This window comes from Corvus moneduloides, chromosome 3, assembly GCF_009650955.1.
Source record: "Corvus moneduloides isolate bCorMon1 chromosome 3, bCorMon1.pri, whole genome shotgun sequence".
Classification (NCBI taxonomy): domain Eukaryota; kingdom Metazoa; phylum Chordata; class Aves; order Passeriformes; family Corvidae; genus Corvus; species Corvus moneduloides.
This window is the reverse complement of record NC_045478.1, coordinates 15,804,845-15,824,455: the sequence shown is the minus strand read 5'-3', so window position 1 is coordinate 15,824,455 and position 19,611 is coordinate 15,804,845. Positions and strand designations below refer to the sequence as shown.

The 19,611-nt window shown below is 40.5% G+C and overlaps 2 protein-coding genes across 10 annotated transcripts in view; one reads left to right on the top strand and one right to left on the bottom strand.

Moving 5' to 3' along the window:
• Nucleotides 1-10,626, top strand: part of ASAP2 (ArfGAP with SH3 domain, ankyrin repeat and PH domain 2) — a 94,501-nt gene extending 83,875 nt beyond the window's left edge. For 4 of the 5 annotated variants that reach the window (XM_032104309.1, XM_032104315.1, XM_032104311.1 and 1 more), the window contains 4 exons: nucleotides 1,306-1,373; nucleotides 3,052-3,161; nucleotides 6,933-7,055; nucleotides 7,988-10,626. In XM_032104309.1, coding sequence (XP_031960200.1) covers nucleotides 1,306-1,373; nucleotides 3,052-3,161; nucleotides 6,933-7,055; nucleotides 7,988-8,062 — 376 coding nt within the window. In that variant the 3' untranslated portion in view covers nucleotides 8,063-10,626. The remainder of the gene's footprint in view (nucleotides 1-1,305; nucleotides 1,374-3,051; nucleotides 3,162-6,932; nucleotides 7,056-7,987) is intronic. The other variant, XM_032104310.1, reaches the window with a different exon arrangement.
• A 260-nt stretch (nucleotides 10,627-10,886) lies between these two features.
• Nucleotides 10,887-19,589, bottom strand: ITGB1BP1 (integrin subunit beta 1 binding protein 1). 5 transcript variants are annotated; one of them, XM_032104324.1, is made up of 7 exons: nucleotides 19,522-19,589; nucleotides 18,046-18,146; nucleotides 17,060-17,138; nucleotides 16,217-16,353; nucleotides 14,928-15,020; nucleotides 11,981-12,109; nucleotides 10,887-11,243 (listed from the first exon to the last, which is right to left on the bottom strand). In XM_032104324.1, exons 2-7 carry the CDS (start codon nucleotides 18,115-18,117, stop codon nucleotides 11,172-11,174), a joined length of 582 nt encoding a protein of 193 aa, XP_031960215.1. In that variant the 5' UTR covers nucleotides 18,118-18,146; nucleotides 19,522-19,589; the 3' UTR covers nucleotides 10,887-11,171. The 5 variants fall into 5 exon arrangements, with proteins under 5 accessions (XP_031960215.1, XP_031960212.1, XP_031960214.1 ...); XM_032104321.1 differs by having other exon boundaries at nucleotides 11,960-12,109; nucleotides 19,522-19,580; XM_032104323.1 differs by having other exon boundaries at nucleotides 11,960-12,109; nucleotides 18,046-18,143; nucleotides 19,522-19,577.
• Between the last annotated feature and the right edge of the window lie 22 nt (nucleotides 19,590-19,611).

The window sequence follows — 19,611 nt, the reverse complement described above, 5'->3', positions numbered from 1 at the left end:
TAGTAACTTAGTGATTTTACAATATATTTATAACATCCAAGTCATCAATAAAGCGTGCATGCTTTTGCCAATGATGTGTTCTAGTGTGTGGGAATGAACAGAAGGCAGATGCTCAGGAAGCAGATGACAGGGATTCCTACAGGAAAAACAATATAGCCTAGTGATTTAAGGTTATATGACTTGCAGAATATCTCCAGAACACTTAGCTATGACAGAAATAAGGAACACAAAAAATATTCGATTCCTAATTCTCATCTAGTAACAAATTGGAGATAATGGGATCTAATGCCTGATTGTGCCATTTACTGTTCATGTGCTTTGCTTAAGTTCTGTTCAATCTTTTTGTTTGTGGCAGAAGTAGAGAGACCTGGAAAAGAAAAATAATTTTTAAATTTGCAGAAAACTAAGTTAGGAGGGACAAATGCACTGGCAAACAGGATCATATCCAAAGTGGCCTTGAGAAACTGGAGTAGTAGTCGAGGGAGAAGAAGGGTGTCATTCAGTAAGCAACTCTTGGTAATTAAGAACAATCAACTACAGGAATGAAGCATGGAGAACAATAGAGTATGGGTAAGCAAAAGTTCTTAGAAGAAGGATCTGTAAGGACATAGTAAGTAAGGCAGATGACCTAATGCTGTTGTAGAAGAGTTAAAAAAGATAGTATTGTTTTACCATAGCCTGCAAATGATAGGAATGAATTTTCCCAACTGACTCAACATCAGTGGTGCCTCAGCAGGACAGCTGTATTCAGTTTCGGGCATTGCAGTAAAATGAAATAACTGAGGTGGGAACCAGGGGAGATCAATAAGGTAATGAGAAGTCTAGAAAATAGGACCTTTGAGAAAATTTTGGATGAAATAAGGTTTCATTTGCAAATTGGGACTGAAAGATGAAAGCAGCCTTTGACCTTTAGGCTCCTTTCTAGCCCTTTTATTGCATGGTATCATACTACCTGGAAGGTAGACACAACTTGTTGAAGCTTGCTATAAATGCTCAGACTAATATGGATACATAATTTTAAGAAAAAAAATAAAATAACAGCGAAAGGAACTTCAAAACTCAGGAGAAGACACAAATTGCAGTAATCAAAGCTCTATTATTTTTCTGCCTTTTTTAAAATTAAGTGCAACTTTCAATTGGCTTAATAAAAAATACAGAAGAAAAGTAGTATTTTAAAAGCAAAATAGCTGTCACCAGAATATACTGAAGACATGCCAAGGCTTCTCTAATTTTTAAAGTACTGTGTATTGCTTTTTGAGTTCTTATTTGTTTCTGAAATGGATCAATTTCTCACTTTCTGCACAGGACTGAGAAGTCATCTGGCTTAACTAACAAAGGGCAGACCAGAGGACTTGGGTCTCTACAACAACCTGGTAATTGTGGTTTAGAGATTTATTTTATTGTAATTAAGCTGTCATTAAAACAATCAAATAGAGTGTGTGGGTTTGTTGAGGTTTTCTTTAATTTGTTTATTTACCTTACACATTTAAATATAATCAGTACCAACATTATTTTTCTTTCTCTTTGTGATTGTGTAGGCCCTGCTGCCTCAAATTCTTTAGCATGAACAGAGCTGTGGACCAATTAAAGTCAATAATGGGGCCACGTAATAAACAGAATCACAGAATGTTTGATGTTGGGAGGGACCTCCGCAGGTCATCGGGTCTAACCCTTCTCCTCGAGTAGGGACAACCAGAGTGGATCACCCAGGACTGTTCCCAGAGGGCTTTGGTGTGTCTCTAAGGATGGAGACTCCACGACCTCTTTGGGCCACCTGTACCAGTGCTGGGTCACCCTCACAGTAAAAAAGTGTTTTGTGGTGTTCAGACAGAGGCTCCTGTGTTTCAGTTTGTGCCCACTGCCTCTGGTCCTGCTTTTCAGCCAGGTGGCCACCAACATATATTGGTGCATGGCCTGTTCGTCCCCAGGTACAGGACTTTGCACTTCCTCGCTCTAGGTTCTCCCCTGATGTCTGGGAGCAGGATTCCTGAAAACCTGTCTTGCTAGTAAAAGCTGAGGCAAAGAAGTAACTAAGGCATTCAGTAACTCAGCCTTTTCCATGTACTGTGTAACCAGAATCACATCTTGTTCAACAATGGGTCCACATTATTCTCTAATTTTCCCTTTGTTACCTGTGGATTTTAGAAGCCCTACCTGTTGTCTTTGACATTCCTTGCCAGATTAAATTCCAGTTAGGCTTTAGCTTTTCTAACCTCACCTTAAAACACACTCAAACAAAGTGGGTTTGAAAATTTTTGCTTGCCCTGTTGTTTGCATATGTCATAAACAAGGTGTCAGATACACATTTTAGAATAGAAAAATGTGTTTCTGGCTTGAAAATCCAGAGCTTATATAGTATCACTTTTAATTAAATTGCAAATTGATATTGCTCTTTTCATGTTAATAGAGTTCATTATTCAGAGTTCATTACTCATTTTGTGGTTTTTGTTGTTCAGAGTAACTGCTACTTTGGGACACAACAATAATGTAATCTCCATAAAATCTCTACAGTAAAGTTTGTGCAGATTCTGTGGTGGTTGTAGTGGAATTTCTCGTACCTGGTTTCCCCTTCTACTGCATATTTTATATTCATTTGTTCTTCTTGTGATTCTTTTTTATTTCCTCTTGAGATATCCCAGGGGGATTTGCTAATGGCTATCTGCCATCTGTGTCAGGAGTCTCCTGTGAGGGATACACCTTGATAATGATGGTCTTTACTGGGAAAGAAAGGTTCTGACAGCACACAGTCTGTAGTGAAGAAACGGGGGAATAGGATATTTGGTTCTGCTCTCATCTATTTTATCTCTCTTAGCATATCTGCAGTGTTAAAGGTCTTAGGTAGTTGTCTTTGGGAAAAGTGGCTTTTTTTGGTAAGGAAAAGGGTAGAAAAATTCTGTTCAGTTGTTTAGAAAGAACCAGTAAAAATTAAATACTCATGGGATGTAAAATGGTTTGTATACTTCTAAGAATAATTAGTTTGGTTTCATTGATACCATCACTCTTACTTTGTTTGAAAGCATGCCTAATATTTACTTGGTTTACTTCCCTTAGCAGGAGAGTCATCTTCTGTATGCGAAATTCCAGGAACACAGACTGGTTCTACAGCAAATACTTTGGCACAAATCCAGCCACCAGCACCAATGCCAAGGAAATCACAAATAGTAAGTACAAAAGTTGGCATTTGATTTTATTAATCTTCTGCATTCTATTAAACACGCTGCAGAAGTGATAGTGTGTCCTGCTATGGAGAAAGTGTGAGAGCCATGAAACACACAAGGCCCGTATCCTGTGTTTAAGTATGTGTATGACTTGTACTAAATAGTTACGAAAGCTTTGTTTTTCTTGAATTTCTTATAGGAGAGTATGTAATTTTACATTTAAAAAAGCAAACCAAACCAGCTGGATTCTTTGCTCATGTCCAAATGTGACCAACACAATCCACAGAATGTATGGTTTGACTTACTGAAGATAGATAAGCTTTATGAGTTAGTGACTTGTAGGTGAGCTTGGTGAATCATTTTTAAGTAACACATGGCTTCATTCTTAATCTCCAGTGAAGTAAGGAATAAGGGAACTGTCGTGCTTTTATAAAGGACTAATGTTCATGTAGGTAGGTAAAGTGACTTCAGACAGGACTAGCAGGAGTCAAGCTCAAAACAAAAGAAACTGACTCTTTGTGCTGTTGGTTCTCAGCATTCACCTGGTGACAGGAGAAAAATCTCTTGGTAAGCATATCCCCAACAGAAGGTGGTTAATTCTGTATTTTTCTTCTTCACCCTCCCCCAACCTTACATCAACTGTTATAAAAGAGATACTGGATTTAGATGGACTCTTGATCCGATTGTGTGGCCTTTTTATACTCTTACTTATTATTTTTAATCTAGGACCATGAATGGTAACACATATTAGTGTCAGTACCTGTAATCTTCTACTGGTATAGGTAAAGGGATGTATTTCCAGATGTCAATGGAGCTGTGCAGTATGTGTAGTTAGCTTGGTCTTTGGTCCTTGCTTCAATTTTATGTTGCATTCTTGTGTGATAGATGTAAAAGATCCATATCCTTGATCATGACAGTATATCTCTGCGGGAAGCAAAATTCAATATGGAGAGCCCATACTTTCTGAGATGCTGTGTATGACTAGGTCTGGGCTGCTTCATACATTCTGTGCAGGAGTGTGGTTCAGTGGTAAATAATAAACAGAGGTAGGAGATGTGCTGTTCCTGGCTCTGCAGTGGTCTTATTAATGGCTTGTAATGAAAAGACTTGCTTTCTTCAGTCCTCTGTCTCTCTCCCTTCATCTGTTTTTCCTTATCCATGTCCACTGAAAGAGCAGCTCTCCAGGACAGGGTTCAGTGTGTTTGTGTGCATAGCCTTGCACACTGGTCTTGAGCTTACAGAGCCCCTATTAGCTGTTTCTCATCTGATAATGCTGAGAAACCTCAGAGACATCAACTTGCGTAAGTTGGGAGTATAAAATTTTCTGGTTTTTTGCCTCCCCCACTCTTGTTCAACCAAGTTACTGTCTGTCTTGCATTATAATAGCCTTCATGTTTTAGGCCACAGCAAAATTAAATGGTCTAAGTAGTGTAAATGGTTTATGTTGTCATATTTACTTTGTGAAGCTGTTGGACTCTGACCTTAATTTCTGTTGTGTGTGCTAGGATTCAAATGGATTCAAATGTGAAACAGCTCCTTACCTGACTTTCTGTATAAATTGAAGTTGTAGTTTCTCTATATTGTTCTCTCCTTTTTTTAAGTTTTATAGGACCAATTGATTTAGTTATGAAGGAATGGGCTGTCCTGGCTAGTTTTGGGGTCGGTGTCTTCAAAGTTTAATATTAATTGCACATAATATGAAGAACATATCTGACTCTCCAGCTGTCTCTAGGGCTTCAGTAAGGTGAGTTCTGTGACTGAGAAAATCAGCTGGGTGATTTTCTTCTGTCATAGGACAGAGAAGTAAGGGAACACCTGGCTCAGGAGTGTGTGCTAGGTAAGGTGCTTTAGCTAAATCAATCTAGCTAAAGCATCTTAGCTGAGATTTAGTCAAGGGCCCCTCAGCTAAAGAGCTTTAGCTAGTTCAGTCTTGCTAAAGTTCTTTGGCTAAATTGCTCCACTTAGCCTTATACTCCTGGCTTTTTTGCTAAGTCTTTACCCTGCCAGGGAATCCAGAGGCCAGCCCAGATTTAGAAAATGATCGCAGAAATGTTCCTTAAGTACAGAAAAGATGGGTCTAGTTGTACATGCACATTTAGCCAGTGGCTTATCTCCTACACAGTGCATTTACCTAATAGCCTGTTTATCAGGTGGAAATTCCTGATTCACCTTTTGTTTTCTTTTTTTCCCCCAATGTGATATTTAGATTTTTGAAGCCATATTGTAGATACATGGGAAACTTCCCTAGAAGATTTTATTCCTCTGGGAATGATATCTATTTTAATTTCCTTGCCTTCTAAAGAACAAGAAATACCTGTAATTACTGCACTTTGAAGTTAGTAATTGTATCACTGTTGTACTGATGTGAAGCTTTTTCTTTTTAATTTAAAAGGTGGTTGTGGTTCAGACTGTCACTTGTCTGAGAGGGAGCATCTGGAAAAATGGTTGTGCTGCAGTGCCTGCCTGGCTGGCAGCTCACGGGGGTGAGAGCGCCTCAGGGTGTGCCTGCCCTGGGCAGGCCAGAGCTTTGTTTATATTAGAATTTATATAGTATTTATACTAGAATGCAAATGGATGCTTCTAGAGGAAGATAACAATCATGCTGCCTCCATCCTTCCCCATCCACATTCCCTTCTTTTCTCTGCATGGTGCTCAGCTCTAACAAAATGGCACAGTAAGAGACTGTTGGGCAGCACTGTCCTCAGCAGAGCATTTTGCTGGTGGAGAAAAGGAGAGTTGTAAATGGAGTCACTTGTCCCTTTACAAGCTTCCTGCTCCATGCCTGACCTAACTAGAGACTGGGACCAGTCACTGGGGAACTCCAGAATGGTCATGAGGCCGTCTTTTCCTTATGCCATGTGGAACTTCTGTCCCAAACATTATAATGCCACTGCATTAACAGCCATTTCAGACCTCAATGGCACTTAGAGCTCTGACATCTTAGGGTAGAAAGTAATTTTTGCTCCCTATGGCTGGGAAAAGGGTAGTCTCTCGGTTGAAAGCTTTACACTCTGCCTCCAGGTCTTGAGCCTCTTCACTTGTGCTGGGTTGTTTTGCATGGAAACAATGTGTAGGCAGCATTGTTGTGGGTCTGCAACAGAAAATGAGGAGGCTGAAAAGAAATGCAGCAGCAGACTGGTTTGCACTGGGACAGGTGTGAGATGAGGATGGTGGATTCTGTGAAACCAAAATGAAACACTTTTGGTATCACTTCGCACAGAACATGGCTAGGACTGAGTCCCACTGCCATACTGAATATTGCAACTCCTTCCTAAACTTTCCCTTTGAAAGAGCTGCCAAAAGCCTCCTGTGGCTGACAGTCCTCAGAGCACTGTTGGGAGGCAGAGGATGTTTTGGTGGGTTCGTACACTATTGAAATGGGTTTAGCAAATTAAGAAGGAGCATATTAACAGGTGGCTCGGGCCTCCCTCTGATAATGCTGCTGCTGTTACATTTGCACAGAACTCGATCACCCCATCTTTTGAGTAAAATCATGCTCACTGCAGTGATGTAGAGCTCTGAAGACAGGTTTGGGTGAGCCAAAATGGAAAACTTCTAAGGGAAACATGGGCTATGTTATTGGCACTGTGGTTCCAAAAAGCTTTGGGTGGTGCCAAATTCAGCTTGAAGCATGAGCACCCAGCATAAGATGTAGCTGAACTCTAATCTATGAAAAATAGCAGTTGGAAGCAGTTCTGAAACTGTCTTTAGATAACTCCAAGTCTACTCTGTTCTGTGCTATATTATTTACATTCAGGGTTTTTTTCATTTCAGTCAAAAACGAAACCCAAAAGAGTAAAAGCAATTTACAACTGTGTAGCAGATAACCCAGATGAGCTGACTTTTTCAGAGGGAGATATTATTGTAGTTGATGGTGAAGAAGACCAGGAGTGGTGGGTGAGTATTTTGCATTTTCTGTCAACACACTTTGAAAGAAAGAAATTAAATCTTAGAGGTCGACACTCACTTCAGAAGATCCCCTGCTGGGTTTCCAAATAACAAGAAAAGTTTCATCTCATGGAAACCTGAGATGAAATTTCAAAAGTCAAACTTCAGACAAGCTTTTAAGTTTTCTCATTCAGAAAAAAAAAAAAGAAATCTGATTAGTAGGGTTCACAGTACACTGGGGACATGGTCTGCGTGATCTAGAAAATTTTTGGTGGAGTGTCAGCAATTTAATTAATAGCACCTGCTATTACAGGTGCTGTGTAGTGGGCTTCAGAGGAGGGCATTGTATTGTCCTCAGTCTTCAGATGACTAGGAGTGAGTCTGTCTGAGCTGGGAAACCATCTCAACTATTTACATTCCAGAGTCTCATTGGCTAAAGCAAAATCTTGGAAAATTGTTGTGCATGAAAACACTTGCCTTAATCTGTTAGCTAGTGAAGAACAGAGCTTCAGGTTGCATCTAAATTGACAATAATGCTGCATAAACACAAATATATTCATGTAAAACCTGACACTGTTGAAGCTTGATCTATCCTTTTGCCTCAGTGGTTAAAGAAGCAACTCAACAGAGGCCAAATGTGGGCTGCCAGGCATTACAGATTGCACTGGAATTACGCAGCAGTGGTACTGCAGTAAGAGGTTTTATATTCAAAGAACTGGATAAAACTTCTGCATTTGACAAAAACCCAACCTACGGCTGAAAAACATGCACTCTGTAGGACTGAATTTTCCTATTGGCAGAAGAAAAGTAGCACTACTGCAGAAAAGATTTGGTGGGAGGCTTGTTGTTTGGTGGGAGGCAGGAAGGTCACTGGTATTCATTTTGGTGATAATGAAATGTCATTTTGAGATTTAACTTCAAAATTATCTGGACTCTTTCAGATTGGTCATATTGATGGAGATCCCAGCCGGAAAGGAGCTTTCCCTGTATCATTTGTGCACTTTATTGTTGACTAGATTGCTACTGATAAGTGGAGACATTTCTCATTTCCAGCGGTCACAGAAATAAGTTTTGTTCTATTTCATTTCACCTACCTATCTGCAGCCACCTTGCCAGAGCACTGCCCAAGTCCTAGGTACTGTAGCTTACTTTTTTATTGCCATCATTCTGATTTTGGGACTTCTAAAACTTTTTTCTATGTGAAAACTTCTCATAAGCAGTTTACACTTAAAAAAAACCAACTCTTCCTGTATTTTTCAAGGTGAACTGAAAAGCTTTAACAATCAAAATCCACATGTCTGAATATCACAACATTATGCATGTTCTTATCAATCAATTCACTGTAATTTTAGTCTCCCTTTTATAACATGACAGTACAACAGTTCAGTGTTGCTTCCCCAGTCAAAGAAATTGCGTGTGCATCTACCAGGGCAGTGAATTTATCCAATTCTCGACACCGTTTGAAGTGGTGGAACCAAAATGTGCAAGCTGCTGTGTAGTTCTGAAATGGACTCATTCAGTATCTTGCCATACTGGATGTCATCAAGGATACCAACAGTTGCAGAAGAAATTGTTTTAATCATGTGTCTTTAGCCAGGTAAAAGTAAAAAAGTATTTCAGTTTACCACAAGAAAAACTTCTTTCTTTCAGAATGGATGTAGATATTTACTTAAAGTTATCTGAAATCTGTGTTAGTCGTTGAACTTTCTAGTTCTAATTTTGTGAGCTTGAGACTGTTTTGTTTTTCTATGCTGCACTTGTGTAGAACCTGTTTTTTGAATGTTCTTTATGTATGTTACATCCATTTTGGTCATTTAATGTGACTACTGCTGGTTAACTAAACTATGGCAATATTAATGAGTTACTACATTAACTCAAGGATTTCAAAACTGCACTTCCTGAAATGTACTTAACTATGATGATGGATTGCAGAGCATTTCTTACACTTGTCTCGTTACAGCATTTAGACTTTGTTTTTAAATTCTTGAATTTTCTTTAAATCGCCCAGCAGTGTGTTCACAGAGAGAACATACTTGGTGGAACACTTAGGTAATTATCCTTGGTCAATAAGATATCTGACACCTCATGAGATCACTACGTTATGTTCTGGTTTATGAAATTTGTGTGCCACTACCTTGCAAACAATGATAGTTTGCCAACTCACTCTGTATTTATATAGTATACCCACATTTATGGTAGCTACACTGTTGTTAAACTTGTTTTACTGATTCGTGAACAAAGGCTAGGCCATGGATAGTTCCCAGTTGGTTGATGGAATATAAAACACCAATACAGATTTGACATCATTTTGATGTTTGTATATTGTGAATTTGTACCAGGTTTTGCTTATGCTCAGGAAACAACTGAGGCATAGGATATGAAAAATCAATGTCTAGGTCACATTGGCTTTGATCACGTTATGTGAACATTGTATCTCTAGATTTATCAAGAGAACTTTGAATTTCTGGAAAATGGTGCTTAAATTGGCCATTTCATATTGGAAGGAATGGAAAACAGGCTGCCACCACCATCTGTGCTTATTTGGAGAAAAACCACGTAGCGAAAGTGCTGGAAGAGCAACACCGATCTCACCCTGTCACCCTTCCTGAATGGTACCGTTGGTTGATGCCTCTCGGGCATGTGGGTACAGCCACGTAGATGTGTAACTTTCACTTCCTAGATGCTGTTGCTGCAGTATAAATGGGGAACAAACTGGAATGTTTCAAGATATTTTTATTGCAAGTTGAAGCAAATTAGTCCGTATTTTCAAAGTTCCCAGTAAAATGATAGAGTAATAGTTTAGCACTACAGTTTTATTCACTTACTGATACGTTCAGTTTGCAACACTATTTTGTATGTTTCTATCCCTGATAGAGTCTAGAGAGTAAATGGGCATATTATTTTGCACAGAGCTCCTAATGTACAGTATTTTTAACACAGAATCTTATAGTGTATGTAACAATTCGTAAAGTTAAAAAATGATGCAAATTTCCCTTGAGTTCTGCTAGAAGAGGAATAGAGTAAAATGTCACAACTTTGTTCACCGGTAACTTAGAAACCAGGAAACTTGTAGACTAGAACTTAATAGCATTAACAGTGCAGATAAAATCCCGAGGACCAATAAAGAGCAGCTAAGCAAAATTTATCTCTTGATTTTCTGTGTTTCTCAAAAGGTTTTCTCCTCTGACAGAGAAAAATGAAATTCTAGAGCCTGTAGATATCTATTTATAATATAAAATTAAGAATTTTAAGTCCAAAATTTTGGCATATTTCATACAACTTTTTAAATCTGATTCAAAAACCCTGTTAATAGACAGACTATTAGGTTGCTGTGTTAACTGTTTAAAAAGGAGCAAGTGACACTTAAAATGCAGCTTAGAATGCTATGAGATGTAAAATATTCAATTCAGTTGTTTTTATTTTGTTTAGTTGCAGAGCAACTGTATATATTGTATAACCTAAAATCAACTCTTATTTTCAATGTCCTGGATGCAGTGATTTATAATTAGAGCATGATTAATAAATTTTACTCTTGTTAACCAGTCAAATGTCTGGAAAAATAAAACTACTTTTAAAATCACTTTTTCTGCTTCTCTTCTGTTCCCTTGCATTGCTTGTGCAATACTGTTCTTTTTAATGTATGAAAATGACAAATACAAACAAGTATCACTTGAGGAAAAAATGTACATCTTGTGGGCTTTATTTGAACAGAAAGACTGGAGATTAAATTAGAGGGGTAAAGCACCAAAGGACTCCCTCTTACCACTTTGCTTTTGTTTTAATATCTGGATTAAGCAGAATCAAAGTCTGTATTAACAAATTGTTTCTCAGACAACGAGGTAGAAGCAACTGTCAGTTTTATTTTACATTCCTGCAATATTGATATTAATATACAAAACATGACTAGGAAAAAACAATTGTGTTAAATATAAAATTCTGTATTGTCCTGGACACTGAAGATGGAATCTTCAAGTCATGTTTGGGGAATGCCAGAGTACCATATGCAAGGTTGTGTGGCTCTGCTTTGCACAGTAAGTCCTTCCCAGGACTGTGTGTGGCTCCAATCTGTCCGTGGTATCACGAGGAGCCCCGGTGCTCCCACACAAACACTGCTGCCGAAGGAAATCAGGACTTCTCCGACATTAAAACTGAATCAAAGGCTGTAGACAACACTTTGCAAATGGATTGTGCTTGTTCCTAAAAAACCCAAACACGCACATTAACACTTTCTGAAGAACTTCTAAACTTCTCAAAACTCATTTAAAGCAGAATGTGTCGTTCATTTTGCTTTGTCAGACCAGATTTCATCTGTGTGGCCTACAACGACACATGGAAGCTATCTTACATGAGCTATTTGAACCAAGTCAGGGTTGCTGGCTGTCAGCATAGCACGGCACCAGCATTCAGAACATCACTTCTTGTGTTCCCCCAGTGCTGTCAGCCAAGGGTCTGTGTCATCAGAGCATCCTGACAATGAATTCTCCTACTCTTAAGAAGGGATCACCTCCCTTGCTTACAAATATGGCTGTGTGCTCCATTACCAGAATTGTTACTCCACCACTCCCTGCTCCGTATCTTAACAGGTTTTTGCCTTTGGAAATACAAGTGGAGGTTCTCCATAGGAGCTGCCATAGCACTCTTTAGACTGGAGAGAGCTTTCTCAGGTGAGTACACTCACTGGCAATTTTAGGGAATGTAGGGGTTTTCCTCAAAGCTGATCCAATGCAGTCAGCAGGGCTGTTTTCCCCTCCTCAGCCAGCACACATTTATACTCCTTTTTTTTTAAAATTTATTTTTAATTAAGCAATCTTCCTCCTGCCAAAAAGCTTTCACAAGGGCCTTGAGTTTTAGAATCTCCCTTTACAATCAGAATTCCAATACCTAAATTAAATACTGTAAGCATAAACTCGTACCAAACTATTGCACTGATATACCCAGAGGCTGCATTCTTCAGAGGCTGCATCTGTTGTCTTCAAAGCCAGTAAACTTTTTCCAGCTCCCAGACCATCATCATAGCACACCATCCGTACAATCAAATAGAGAGCGTGCCTATGTAATACATCCTGAAAGCACATGGCAAATAAAAGTTACTCTGGAACAGTGCAACAGGTATTTCAGTTTTCCATGTTTTTATTCTTGTTTATAAAAGAATACTTCAGATTTTTACAGGAGAAAAGCCTTCCTTGGTAATTTTTTTTTTTTAATTTGAGTTTAGTCAAGATTTTTGTGGTTTAGCACAACTTTAATTTTTGCTTCTATTTTAGAAGTGCATTCCTATGTGGACTATGAAGCCAAACTGAAGCAGCTTGAGTTGTTCAGCCTGGAGAAGAGAAGGCTCTTGGGGAGACTTTGGGGTACCTTCCAGTACCTGAAGGGGGCCTGCAAGAGAGCAGGAAAGGGACTTTTTACAGGGGCATGTAGTGACAGACAAGGGATTTGAATGGCTTTAAACTGAAAAAGAGGAGGTTTAGACTGAATTTAAGGTAAGAAATTCTTTACTGTGGGAGTGCTGAGGCACCGGAATACGTTGCTCAGAGAAGCTGTGGATGCCCCATCCCTGGCAGTGTTCAAGGTGAGGTTGGAGGGAGCTTTGAGCAGCCTGGTCTAGTGGGAGGTGTTCCTGCCCATGGCAGGGGTGTTGGAACTAGAAGATCTTTCAGATCCCTTCCAACTCAGTCCCTCCCATGATTCTATGGTGACATTCCTGGCCATACTATGAAAGTGCACATTCACTTCCCACCAACCCTCGCTTGCCCTCTGTGACAGGTGTAACGCTCTGTCCCTCTGGCACAGAGGTAACTTAAAACGACTTCTTATTTTCCCAGTATTTTTCCAAGCAGTCCCCTGTCTCAGTCTTGGGAAGGATACACCACAAGAAACTGTTCCCAGAAGAGGTATAGACAAGGTCAGTTGCTTTGGGGGGCAGCAGCCATGTGGCTGTAGCCAGGCTGTTTGTGACCTACACCACAGGTTATGTCCTGACACTTCCACAGATCTCATCTGGGAGAATTCCACTCTCCGTCAGAGCTGCAGGATTTCCACCATAGTCCCAACACTTCTAATTTTGGCCATTCCAAAAAGGGGATTGGTAGAAGACACCCAGTACAAGGAGGTCTCTGCAGCCCTAACCTAGACAAAGCCTCTCTTCTCCAGCCATCCTACCCTCTGATCATTCTCATCTGGTTTATTCCTGTCACATGACCTCCAGGGTCTTAGGAATTCAAGACAGCTCTGTTTTCACATCCATGGCATCAAACACCTGTCCCTGTCAGCTGAAGGGTCTAAAGAAATGCCCACTTTGATAGAGAAGCTGTAAAAACAGGCAGTGAACTTGCTGCTTGCCTTGAAACTCTGGAGGGAGAGCCCTCCACCACAGCCCTAAGGTCACCTTGCTGAAAAGCATCTCCATCCCTGATGCTTGCTCGGCTCATTGCTCACATTGCTCTCACCATCAGCAACTATCACACCATGCCCAGGGCAGCCGGAGCCCACTGGATCCACCCTCCCGTCTCTGTATGAAAGATGCCAAGACTGTTCACCAAATTACTAATAATTCTCAAGGGTTACTTGCTTGGAACTTGCTACGGTGCTAATGTAATGTGTGCAGTGCAATGTGTGGATTATGGCTAAAAGAGGGATGATAGAATTCTTCTGAGTACACAGTCTCCTTGTAAATTAAATTCCTCCCCTCCTTTCAGTATCTTGGAACTCTGTGAAAAGAGTTTGGTGACACACTGAAGGACAAATTAAATGCCAACAGTGACACAGATGCAAAAAACCAGAATTTGGGAAACAATGCAATGCAATAAATTGCCAGTGCAAGCTAGCTTAACCACAAAAGGCTTTATCTGCTTGTGCGTGCTTTCAGCTTGAAGACAGAAAAATGATGGATGAAAATTTTAAATTAGCTATTTGATCTTTATCAAAGCACAAAGGAATTTAAATAATAGTGTAACCTATGTTTTTAATGAGAATTAAGAATTTATGAGAGCAAAAACAGAATCCAAAAGAATTCAAAGTCTGAGTAGAAACTACTACCCTTCCTCCCAGGCATTAGAAACAAATGTTTTCTTTTATGAAGGGACCATAGGAAACTTTTTGGCTCTCTTCAGAGCATTCAGTATTAAGCAATGCTTTTATGAACAGGCATGGCTGGGTTGTTGATGGGTCAAGGCTTCATAAGGCCAAGTATTTATGGTATTTGGGGCTCTGAGGGCAACCAGAAGGAAACCACATGGCTGCAACAGAAAGCTACACAAAGGCAACTGGAGGGCCCTGGGGAAGAGACCGGATTTTTATTTTTAGCAAAGAAGCTACGTGAAGTGCAATAAAGGAAAATAAACTACATGTTCAAAATGATGCAAACAAAAAGTAGGCTTGATCAATAAAGTGGAATCGTGAGATTTTAATGCTGGAGTGAACTCAGCTCTTGGATTAAGAGTGCAAGGATGGAACTTAAAAGAGCTGGGCAACTCAGGTATTCTTAAAAAACAGAAACACCAAGAGGAACTACATTACTAACTCGGTCTGAGCAAACTATGGTCTTGGCCACCACAGTCACACTACGTTCCCCCATGAGAAAATGGCAGAACAGCCACAGAGGAAGGAAGATGTGCCCAAAGAGCATTGCCAAAGGCTCGCTTGCCTGTCATCTGGTGCTCTACCTCAAAAGGAATGGCTTTTTGTCATAAATCCAATGAGGAATAAACAGACAGCCCTGCAGAGATACGACATGAAGCAGTGCTCCTGTGAGAGCCTGTTTGTTTGACTTTTGCTTAAAGCCAGAAATGACATTTTGGTTACACAGATCATCTCCCAGAGAAATAAATGAAAGCATTTTTCAACTCTCATCAGAAAGACGAGTTTGGGTGAAGCACTTACATACTGATCAGATGTGGAAACTTTAATGCCATATTTGGAAACTCCCATAATAAACTCCTCTTCACCTGGAACAAAAGGTAACTTTCCATCTTGCTTTGGAGGGAAACAAACAAAAGCCTTTAGTGCAGACAGAACATGAACAATGAAGATATGTAACAGAAAATATGTGTACTTAGGTCCTCTGGATCAGCACCACTGCAACTCCTGCTCAGATTGTGCTGTGTGGGGTCTGCCCACCACTCATGCACTCGCCCAGTCTCTTGAAGTTATGTGAAATGTACTGTGGGGAGACTGGACACTAGGAGGCATTTCTTTACTGGCAGGGTGACCAGACACTGGAACAGGCTTCCTGAACAGGGTGTTGATGCCCCAAACCAGTCAAGTGTTAAAGAGGCATTTAGACAATGCCCTTAACAACACATTTAACTGTTTGTCAGCCCTGAAGTAGTCGGTCAGTTGGACCAGTGGTCACTGTGGGTCCCTTCCAGCAGAAACACTCTATTCCATTCTGTTCTGTTCTACTCCAAATATTACATGGTTCCAGAAAGGAATTTATCATCTCAGGGGAGAGTTTGTCCCTGTGGTCAAATCAGGTCAGCTGAAAAATCATGCATGGCCTATCGTGCTGCACTGACCCAAGGTGATCTATATTCCACACTGGCAGCACTTTTGCTGTTTGGCTGCAAAAATAGTTTTAGCACATATTCAGATGCTTGAAATGTCAAGCTGCTGCATGATAAACAGACATTCTGTGCTTTTAAAAAGATATAATCAGCTACCTAATGAGAACAACCAGTTATGGCTTTTAGTACAAAAATAAGTACAAGCAACCAGAGTTTGGCAAGGATAACCCAAATAGTATTCAGGTTCTTTGGGCACAGGCTCTTGAGTGATTGCAAGCAGAAACTTTACATTTTCCTCTATGGGAAAACTTCTACAGTACTGAAGAAATCTGGGGGAGATATTCCTTCCTGCATACTAATCCTAATTGTGCTGAAGGCAATGTAACAGCCTTCAGCTGGGACTTGTTCAGTAAGGACTGATGAAAAGGGCCTTGGCTCTGAGCCTGCTTCTGCAGAATGGTTTTCTGGGTCCATCTTCTCCAGTTACTTAAAATTATAGAACTGAGTGTGATGGCTTTTGAGATTCATGGGGTAATGGTTAAGTATACCACTTTCTTCAAGTAAGTCTAAAATTTACAGATGTCAGACCACAGGATAAATGAAAGAAACACACCTAAGCTTAAGATGTTTTGACATTGTTGGTATTGCCTTTTGTAACCCACTTACCTGTGCAACATCTATGTAATTTATCAAGTCCAGTGGCCCTTCAAGACTTTTGCTCTCATTGTATTTCAATTTTTCAATGGCACCAACATATTTAACTCTGAATTCTGCACATGTATCAGAATTACTATTGCTTTGTCCTGCAACAAAGTAAAACAAAGCCATTCTGAAGACTTCTAGAACTGTAACACTGTTCTAATTGCTGTTAACAGGGCTAACATACTAAATTCCCTAATTTTGCAGACTTTCATCAAACACTTATCATGGTATATTAACTCCTCTTAATTGAACTCTCCTGAGTTGATTTAGAACAGACCTTGGTAAAGGTAACAGTTTCATTTGAATCCATGATACAGCACTGTTTATACCAATTCAAATTTGGAGTTAACAACCTTGAATCAGAAAACATAGAATAGCTGGTTCTACTTTTCAATATCTATTTGTTTCAAATTAACTGTTTGGTCCAACAGTGATACACTGTAATCTGGTGACTAAAACCAAGTACAATCAAACCTTATTTCCATTATTTTGGTGGAAATGTAAACTCAGAAAAGCAGAAAAGTTATCCAAAAAGCTGTACCAGATTTATGCTGGTAACAGACTGGTAACACAACTAAATTTTTCTTCCTCAGACACTTTACTTTGAAAACAGTAACTTAATCCTAGATGAATCATTAGTAAACTTAGAGGCCTAGGGCTGTGCCTGTATTAGTCACCAAGCTACCTAACAGATTCACTCAGTATTACTGAAAGTAACTATTTTCAGCTTTTCCATTTTCTGCTGTTTTATACAAACACAAAGTTAATCCTGCTCCACCCATATCTGCCCAAGATCTGATTACATACCTGAACTTTTTGTGGAGTCTGTATCTAGACTGGCCACAGTACTAGACCTGGAAAGTCCCCCAAGACTGGAATCTACAGACTAAGAAAAAAAAAATCAGCATAATCAGAAAGTTACTGCAAATGTATTAACAATGCACTTCTAGATGTCCTGCCTCAACTCTTTTTTAAAAAAATCTACTGCTTATGTTCTAGTTACTTCAGAAGCACTGCAAAATGGGAAGGAAAAAACAGTACCACCTGTTTCTTTCCTGAAGTTATCTTTCTGCCTCCGTGTAGACTGGACTGATAAAAGTTCATCAGGAACCCTTGAGAAGTCAAAGTTATTTTGAAAGAAGGAGGAAATGACAGAAAAAGAGAAAATGAACCTTAAGGTTGTGTCCAGAGAAAAAGGGAAAATGAATGTTAGGGTCATGTCCAAAATTTTCTGGTACTGCATTTTAACCTGAAGAAATTGACAACTACATGCTAGTCACCAATACTTGAAATAACATAGCAGTGCAGGGGAAATGAAACAGCACCTTGGAAAATCCAGAATAACTGAATCATTCTAAAACCTATCAGACAAAATGAACACATTATTCAAAATTAAGAATACTTTTAGAGATACTGAGAAACCAACAAGTACTGAAGAATAAACTCATTCTTGGTACCTAGAACCAGGCACTGTCTTTAAAGACAAAATTTAAGAAAAAATGTACTAATTTTTCCTCCAAACCTTACTGTGTGCTACCAGAAAAATCTTGTGTTTGTGCATTTCACTGTGGAAGTGACTGAGTATTCATCTCAAAATAAATGGGCTTTATGATGGATAGGTATTTTTAACTCTCAAAACACAATCTGAGGAAATGAAGTAGAAAGTTCTCTTTGTGGAACATGGCATTTTATGGAAATCCCATCCTCCCATCAGTGCAAGTAAACCACTGAACTGTTAACTTGCAACAAACCAAAGTGCTTCCCAAAGAGAATAAACACCACATTCAACTTACCTTGCTTTTAGTGCTGATTTCACTGCTTTGTGAGCTGCTGCTGCTGTGTCGCTTTTTTCCTTTTCTAAACATTTTCTCATAACTGGATCAAGGAAGATCTTCTAGGTAGAAAAAAATAAAAATTAAAGCTTGTCGTATCATCAAGGGAAGGAGGTCCAGGCAAATACCAGTGACTGTATCCAAAGCGGACAAAAAGTGGAAACTTGTACAGGACTCTGTGAGTGGAGGTAGGAATTTTACTCTGGTGCTCTTCACGTGTGACTGGGAAAAGTTCCTCAAGCTCTCTGCTAAAACTTCCCTATCCTTCTGAATTGTCAAAAAAGGCTACTACCCAGTTTACAGACTGTTGCAAAGGTCAGTTTCTAATGCATATATATAGAAACAAGGCAAAATTTAAAATTTATATTCCCACCTAACTGTATTAGATGATTTTTATTTGTGACTACAATTTAAGTGCCCTATAAAGTGCACCCAACACATTCCCTGCTCCAATGCCTGTTTCCACTAAAACAACAAAAAAAGTGCAAAATCTATCCCCCCCTCCCGACTAAACACACACCCACACACACCCGACCAAACAAAAAACCTACAAAAAAAACCTCATCCCAACCTACTTCTGAAGATCTACTGATTGGAATACTCATAGGAGCAACCATTACTACTTAACATACTCCTGAAAATAAAAGCAAAACGCGTGGTACATTTACTGCATTAGAACTGAGCTAGTGGGAGTTCTGAGAGCATTCCAGAAGCATTTTTCCTGTGCCTGCCCTACTACTACCACCTTGCTTCACTTAACATTTGGCTGGCTAGTGTCAAGCAGCAGGATGCTGGCTCCTTGTCAGGGAGAGCTGAAACCCTATTTCTCAGCTGCAGAGACGAATTATTTTCATTACGAAACTTCAGAAACTTTGAGCAGGTGGAAGAAAGAGGACCAAGGAGGATGACAGCCTACGGAAGATAGCTCACACTGCAGGAAATAATGGAAGAAGCACAAGGCGGAGCTTAGATGTGCGATGCAGTGAGGCATCACAGTCCCTAGGCCGCTGCTGTGTCCGTCAATAAGCAAACACTCGGTCCCTGGCGGACTAAAAGCCACTCTCGGCAACCAGCGGTGCACAGGGCAGGGCACGTTCCCGACGCCGGGCCTCCCCAGCTTCCAGCACGGAGCTGCCAGCGCCTCCTGCACAGCGCCTGCGGCCGCAACAGGGGCACGGCTGCCGCTTCTGCAGCGGCCTCCGAGAAGGCACAGCACCACTGCTCCCCGAGCGATCTGAGCGCGTTAGGAGAGCCCTCCGTGGCACCCGGCCTTTCCGCGGAGCATCTCTGCCCCTCCGGGTGCAGGGAGCGGCCCGGGAAGCCGGGCAGGGCAGCACCGCGTCCCGCTTCGCTTCTCTCCCCGATCCTCCCTCCGTCCCCGGCCGATAACCCGACAAGTGACAGAGCGATGCGGCCGCTCCCTGCCCCGCTGCTCACCGGGCGCGCCGGGCCCGCCCGCTCCCGCCGCCGGCGCCGCTCCCGTTCCTGAGGGCGATCCCGTTCCGGGTCGCGGGGACGGGCGCAGGC